Raw genomic sequence first — 7,841 nt, 5'->3', positions numbered from 1 at the left:
TCCTCCCCCCAACATACCAGGGGTTTTTTCCTGTCAATATTTACTTTTCCCCTATGTGCACGGAGTAGCCTGCGTGGGCCGAGCTAGGATCCGTAGAAGAAGAATAATAATAATTGTATCTATGTAGGTTATACGCGTACTTTTAGTTATGGTGTTCGGCACGGGCCATCTATCTTAGGACGCTGACGTTGGAAGGGATACCCGAGGAGTCGAGACAAATCCGAAGGAGTGTCACTATCGGGACATACAGCATAAGCGGAAACTATCCTGGGAGAACACATCGCGGGCTATCATCAATATGAAAAAAAGTTGGACTAAAGGGAAAATAAAAATGATAAAAAAGACCAAGCGCAAACGATGGACGTTCGATGTTTCTGATTGCCAAGATAGAATGGTGTGCAGAGATGCATAGAGGCGTCTGGAGGCGTCTATCTGGTGATTCGCAATCATGCAAACCGGGAAACGATGTGACGCATGCAGGCGGGGCCTTGCATGCGACCCTATTGTTCCGTCTCTCTCGTTGGACCTGCACAGCCCTCCACTTGTAGGTACCGGATTCCGAGAGCGGGATAGCGGTCCTTGCGACACGGCCTGCCAAGCTGACAAATTCCTGGAATATGAGCTTTTCGTCGGTCATAATGACCTTCACCCCAATATCACCAGGCACTGCCACAGCCGCGCTCACCACCATTACCTCAGCAGCTGAACTGCTTTTTTGACCTCTACGGACCTGCCGTGGCTAGGCGCTACTCCCTCCTCGTTGGTGCACACCGTACACTGCTTGTTGCTGCCTATCATTGGCTGCAGTCCTATAATCCACAACCATCTAGCTAGGATAGTGCTGACAATAAACCGGAGGCCCTATCAAGGATGTCGATAAATACTTCGGTCTTGTGCAGCCCCAATATACCAAAAGAATCTAGCTGCGAGAACGTCTAGCTGACCTAACAACCGTGGCTTGAACTAATTTTTTTCATTGGCATAAGCTGCGCACCACCATAAATATCCTGGTGTTCTGGTGTGTCATGTTTCTCGCTATATATACCCAAGCCGCCAGGTGCTTCCTAGAGCCTACTCTGATCAGCAGTGTTATCTACATTTCCTCGCATCTAACTCCAACATCTCTCTTTAATCTAATCAAATATTTCCAATACCAAATTCATTAAACACTTACCCTATATTCCCGTCTAAACCTCGTGACTTTTCGTCTTTATTCTTTAGCCCTTTCCTTCTAGCACTCTTAGTCTTCCTTCAATACCTTTACATTATTTCCTACTACAATGTCGCTGTCCTTCGGTGACAAGGTATTGGTTTGGGTGTTCAAAGGCGTCAATTGGTTGGTACCATGGCATCGTCTACCACGATACCTAGGCGCTTTAAACCTTTTGGCCTTCCGAAATGAACTGAGAGCCAAGAACCTCTATGATGTCTATCCCTCTCCAGAATACCAAGGCACACGAGGCTGCCCTCACATGGAGAACACGGAGTATCTTGCGGTTCGAAACTCTGATGGTTTATTCAATGACCTCGACCAACCTCGGATGGGCTGTGCTGGCATGAGGTTTGGTCGGAATGTTCCACGCAAATACACCCAAAAACCAACACTGGAGGAGCTGATGACGCCGAGTCCAAGACTGGTTAGCGAAGAGTTACTGGTACGAGAGGAGTTCAAGCCGGCTACAATCGTTAACCTTTTGGCTGCTGCTTGGATCCAATTCCAGGTCCATGACTGGTTCATGCATACTAATAGCAACTCGGAAACGTACACGGTACCACTCCGAGAGGGAGATAAGTGGACTGATTCGGAGATGAAGATTCCTCGCACCCAGGAAGATAAACCATTGGACAAAACCGATGAAGAGAGTCCCGCATATCAAAATGAGAACACACATTGGTGGGATGGCTCGCAAATCTACGGTTCCACAGAAGAGAGGACCATGCAGCTTCGCGGTAGCTCGAAAGATGGGAAGCTTACCGTGGATGTGGAGAGTTTGGACACGTACTTGCCTCGAGACTCCAAAGGCATTCCGATCACAGGATTCTTTGCAAACTGGTGGCTTGGTTTGGAGATGATGCACACGTTGTTTGTCATGGAACATAACTCTATTTGCGATGAGCTGCGTAAAAATAATCCTAGCTGGACTAGCGAACAAATCTTTGATACTGCCCGCCTTATCAACTGCGCACTTATGGCCAAGATCCATACCATCGAATGGGTGAGTACCGTCCTCAAATCCCCCTTCTGCATAGAACGGCAAAGCTAAACTCTCTCAGACACCAGCAATCCTCGCCCACCCGGCAATCGACATCGCCCTCACCGGAAACTGGTGGGGCATCCTCGGCGAAAAGCTTTACAAGATGCTCGGACGAGTGTCCTCAGGCGAAATCCTCAGCGGGATCCCCGGCTCCAAAGCCGACCAAGACGGCGTACCATACTCGTTGACCGAAGAATTCGTCTCCGTGTACCGCCTCCACCCCCTGATCCCGGACAACGTCGCCTTCTTCGACGTCGAGCATGGCACGCACCGGACCACACTGCCCATGCACGACATCGCCTTCTCGAACGCGCGCAAGCCGATGCAAGACGCCGGCCTCACGTTCGCCGACGTCTTCTACTCCTTCGGCATCAACCACCCGGGCGCCATCACCATCAACAACACCCCCAACTTCCTGCGCGACCTGCACACCCCCGACGGCCAGCACCTCGACATGGGCACCATCGACATTCTGCGCGACCGCGAGCGCGGCGTCCCGCGCTACAACGCCTTCCGTCGCCTCTTCCACATGGCGCCGGCCCGCGACTTCCTCGCGCTCACCGGCGGCAACAGCGCCCTGGCGGCCAAAGTTAGCGCCGTGTATGCCGGCGATATCGAGGCAGTTGACTTGCTAGTTGGATGTTTATGTGAGCCGCTGCCCAAGGGGTTCGGGTTCTCGGATACTGCGTTCCACGTGTTCATAATGATGGCGTCGCGGCGACTCAAGAGCGATCGGTTCATCGCGACGGAGTGGAAGGCGGAGGTGTATACGGCGGAGGGGCTGAGGTGGGTCCAGGAGAATGGGATGAAGGATGTGCTGTGTCGGCATTTTCCGGCACTGAGGGGCCCGTTGAGAGATTCGAAAAATGGTGAGTCCTGATGCCGATTCCTACGTGTGCTGCTTGAGTCGGGCTTGAGGGATGATGCTGATACTTTCTGGTAGCTTTTGCGCCGTGGGAGAAGGTTGGGCGGTCTGCGGAGTATATGGGGAAGGAGACGAATGCGTGAGGCCATGGGGTGGTATTGGGGTGGGGAAGATGGGCCCGGTGCCCGCTTCGGTTCTTTCCTTCTGTGCACAATGTTAAAAGATGGGGCTGGGTGCTGGGGAGCGTAATTACTGTGTCAGACGTAGGTTTGACTGGGACTTGTATTGGTTCACTTGTGAAATCTTGTTAGATCATCAAACTTTTATTCAGATATGCTTGCGGTATTGTGAAATGGTTCGTCGAAAGAGTCTCGTTGTGCCTTCTAAAAAGGCTATCAGTGTTTGATAATGAACAGTCCAACTTGAAATCGGTAAGATGTTTAAGGAAGTGCTGGGAATGAAATGCGGACAAGTGAATATGATGGAGAGCATGTCCAATCATAAGCGCTGCTGATATGAAACCGTTCTCATTAGAAGAAATCTAGTTGTAATAGAGTGACTCGGAAAAGTATTTATTATAATCCTAAGAGTTAGAGTTTATAGCATCTAATATATTTATTAAAACCCCATAACGGAGTTATTTTAGAAAGCGACTTAGCTTAGGACCTTCCTTTTAGAAGTAATTAAGGCAGGGTTCCTAAGGGTAATTATTAATTAGAACTTTACCCTTATTAGTAACTTTTACTAAATAAAGAACTAAAGCTAGATAAGAAATATTAGGCATAGTAGCTAAGAGTTAAATAGCTATCTATAGTATACTATAGAAGGGGGCGGAGTAGTAAAAAAAGAGGTAGGAGCTCTTAGGGGTTGCCCAGGCTATTCTTTAGCTAGCCCCTAGCACCTCTTTATAAGCTCCTTAAGCCTATAGCCCTTTCCTCCTTATTAGTTTGTCTCTATACTAGGGTATTATTATACCTACTCTTTACTATATTGTTCTCTTCTATTAACTCTTCTATAACTTATACTTGGCTTACCTACTCCCTACTATATACCTAAGTAATATACCTTATATCTATATTTAAAGTAGATGTTTAGCTTAATATATTATTCTTACTTAATAGGTTTCTATTAGGGTATATATCCTATTAGATTACTAGCGTTAATTTTTATAGTATTTAGGTCCTTATAGATCTTAGGCGGCTAAGAGGTAAAATATTAAAAAGTATATTTTAAAATAAGACGTAGTATATTATTAAGCTACGTATATAAACTATATAATAAAATTAAGGCGTTATATAAGGAAAGAAGGTAAGGAAATAAGAAAAAGGGGTATATGTTATTAACTTGGTTGCTTAGTTAATATATATACGGGGCAGAATAAGATTCGCGTAGCGGTCCCAGCAGAACTTGGCAGAATATGGCAGGATGCCGTAGATTGCGGCATATTGCCGTCTCGTGATCGATCTCTAATTACTAAGTCGGTAGAAACAGGTAGGCGTATATAAGGTGTTATAGAGGTATCTCGTAACAGTAAGGGATAAGAAATACCTTTAATTTAGGATTTAAGGATTCTATTAGGCGATTAATTAAAGTGGGTTTATTTTATCTAATCTTTTTAGCGTAGTAGTAGGACTTAGTAAAGTATAATAGAAAGTTCTTAAATCCTTATATTTTGCTATTTAGTTTCCTTTATACTATAGTAATTTAGTTAAAGTTATTATAAAATGCTTCTAGTATAGCAACTAGCTCTTCTATCCTTTTAGCTAGTAGATTTAGTCGTATAGTTATCAATAGAAGCTAGCTAATGGAATTAATGGGATTAAGGCTCTTTAACTACACGCGTATTTTTAATTATAGTATTCGCGTATAGTTTAACTCTCGTAAGACGTTACTAGCCAAAGGGATAGTATTTAGCTAGAATAAGTATATAGTTTCTATAGTATTTCCTCTTAAGCAACTTATAGTATAATATAACAACTATTAGGGGCAGTATAGCAATTAATATAACTGTTTAGCTTATTTTAAAGTTAGTTAAGGAAGAAGCTAATTGGAGAATCTAGTTTAATGCAAGTACTTAATTAATCTAGTAGCGAATTCTCTAGGGACCCTAACGTTGCAAGGGATAGATAACTTTTCTATTACCTCCTATAACTAATTTTTAATATCTTTTAAAATGGCCTCTAAACTTTTATAGCTGTAGGACCTATTCTATTCTTCTCGTAAGAGTAAAGAGAGTAGACTATAACCACTACGTTAGCTATCTTAAACTTTTTGTACTAGGTTAATGTAACGTGTCCCGCTCCACGTCGCCATACGACCAAAAGACGGAGAGTACTCGCGCACTTGCGCGACTCTTGCGGGATCTAATATATATACTCTTACAGCTAAGCGGATAACGGCAACGAAAAGCAGCGAATTATTACGCGGATTAGTCTAGGGAAAGGGTAGAGAAAGTAAAATAAGGAGCAGGTACTAGAAGAAAGCTGCAATCGGGATCGGAGAACTCATTGCGTATCCCTTACGACGTTGGGATCCTCAGAATTCGCTACTGGATTTAATTGGGAACTTGCATTGAACCGAGGTCTCTGATTGGCTGGTCCCTTATCGATAACAGCAGGGCCCATTTCAACGTTGCAAGGGAAAAAGCAAACTCCTTAGACCAAACTTTCCAAAACATGCTGTTAGGCAAATATTGGCGAATTTTAGGAAGCCTGAATTAACTTCAACGTGTCCATCTAAGAGATATAAGACTGGATCACTAAGATTGCAAGGCTGGATGTGCCTCGCATTAGTAAGCCACTTTTAGCCTGCAAGGCAGACATGCTTCTTATTATGAGATCTCAAGCCTTGAAGAATTCTTGGAATCTCCAATAACCATAACTTCTTAGCCCATGTAAGCATCCTCGTGGCAATAGCTTTAGGTCAACAAGGTCGCCCACGATGCCAGCCTTCGGCTTTGCCGTGGGTGACTTCATCGCATCTGCTGAGCTCCTTTGCAGTGTTATCAAATCACTTCGCGAAACTGACGGAGCAGCATTCGAATTTCAGCAGCTACAGACTGAACTCGCATTCTTGTCTAATGTCCTAAGCGAGCTGAAAATCCTAGACAATGTCATCCCGAACGCAACAAGCGCGCAGAAAGCAAGTGCAGCCAAATTTGTTCAGGGTTCTTGGAGTAGGCTCTCAGCCTTGTTCGACAAAGTTGGAAAATTTGAAAAATATCTTGGAGAGTCGGCATCCAAGGGGAAACTTCCTACCGCGGCGATGAAAGCACGTTGGGCACTCTTCCATTCCCACGATGTGACAAATCTCCATCAGAAAATAGCAGAACAGCTTTCCAACCTTAACTTGTATCTTGAAATGCAGCAGATGTGAGTGCTCTTTGTGGTCAATAGCTAGGTGTGCGATTAACAGCTGCGTAGTAAAGAGATAAAGGCCCTAGCATCTGATAACCAACAAGCGCTTCAGTCGATTATTAGTTCGCTTAAAGAACAGCAATCTAGAAAGGATACTGAAGCGGAAAGAGCTATTCTAGTGGAGGCTTTACTATCCGCTACCACGAAATTGGAGCAGGTCTCCAAAGATATATGCAGCTGCAATGCTGGTCTTGGTCCACAAACTGCTAGAAATCAACCTCCACAATTACTGCAATCTACTTATGCGGTCCATGGTGATGACATGAGTGCAGAGGCTTGCCCACATTCAGGTAGCCAAAGCGCAATCAAGCATTACACTAAAATCGACAAGCCTCTGAATCAATTGACCACCCGTCTAGCAATCCTTGTTGCAGATTTGTAAGTTGTTTATGCGCAGATTAAGTATCAGCTAACGTTATATTACAGGGTTGAATCTATTATTGTCGGCTTATGGGTGCTTCTGTGGTGAGTTGGCTAGGGCTCCCCCCTCGCTAATAATGAACTTATGGTCGCCAGGGAATTTCTTCGCAGAGCCTTTCTTCGTTTCCAAACACTGCAGCACCCTGCTATGCGGTTCGAAATTCCAGTCTCCCATATTTCACGATGCATTCGATTCTTCGATGCACTTGGAGGCAGCCATGTGTTGGAGTATAACATGTTTCGCGACTGGCAGGTGATTGAATTAATAGTCATCTTTACAACTCATAAACTAATATGGAGTAGGTTTTCGAAGTGCATCTCCGGAAACAGTTTTTTAATGCCCCTGGATATAAGAAGGTGCAGAGAGGTGAGTATGTGTTGTTGAATCTTCAAACAAAAGAGGCAATTCCAAAAAACGAGACCTGGCAGGAATTGGTATTCCCAGGATCAAAAGTCGGTATGTCCATAGTTATCACAGAGCTGGAGATCAAAGACCGACGATGTCCGCGACCGAATTGTGACGGAAACCTAAGTTTGCCTGCGGGGCTTCAACCATTAAGATCACAGTGGTAAGTTTTAACGTCTATCCGGTTAGCATAATAATTTGACCAATTTATCTTATACATTTAGTCCAAAATGCTCTTTAGTACTAGATCCGATGTTACCATCGCTTGAGCCGGATGACGCTGTAAGAGCCCACGAATCCAAGAAACAGAAGAATCGCGATCAACATGCCCATAGAACAAATAGGACGAGGGCGATGCGAAGGAAAGAAAAATCCGAGAGAGATGAGATATCTATCTACAGTCGGGTCTGTATTCGGGAAGCGGTTCTCCCTAGCGAAACGAGCCTAGTTAAGCCTGCACCAAAGACAGCAATTCGGCT

The 7,841-nt window shown here is 44.8% G+C and overlaps 2 protein-coding genes across 2 annotated transcripts; both read left to right on the top strand.

Moving 5' to 3' along the window:
* Positions 1–823: 823 nt before the first annotated feature.
* On the top strand, positions 824–3,285 carry K441DRAFT_670234 (heme peroxidase). Its single transcript, XM_067650252.1, has 3 exons — positions 824–2,216; positions 2,275–3,124; positions 3,199–3,285. Exons 1-3 carry the CDS (start codon positions 1,281–1,283, stop codon positions 3,261–3,263), a joined length of 1,851 nt encoding a protein of 616 aa, XP_067497242.1. The 5' UTR covers positions 824–1,280; the 3' UTR covers positions 3,264–3,285.
* A 2,775-nt stretch (positions 3,286–6,060) lies between these two features.
* K441DRAFT_682382 (uncharacterized protein) lies at positions 6,061–7,529 on the top strand (the record flags this gene model as incomplete). The annotated part of the gene is made up of 6 exons (XM_067651566.1): positions 6,061–6,491; positions 6,543–6,914; positions 6,963–7,001; positions 7,053–7,209; positions 7,260–7,323; positions 7,402–7,529. 6 exons carry the CDS (start codon positions 6,061–6,063, stop codon positions 7,527–7,529), a joined length of 1,191 nt encoding a protein of 396 aa, XP_067497241.1.
* Positions 7,530–7,841: the final 312 nt, after the last annotated feature.

Source organism: Cenococcum geophilum (assembly GCF_001692895.1).
Source record: "Cenococcum geophilum 1.58 unplaced genomic scaffold K441scaffold_80, whole genome shotgun sequence".
NCBI classification, from domain to species: Eukaryota; Fungi; Ascomycota; class Dothideomycetes; order Gloniales; family Gloniaceae; genus Cenococcum; species Cenococcum geophilum.
This window is presented reverse-complemented; position numbering and strand designations above follow the sequence as displayed.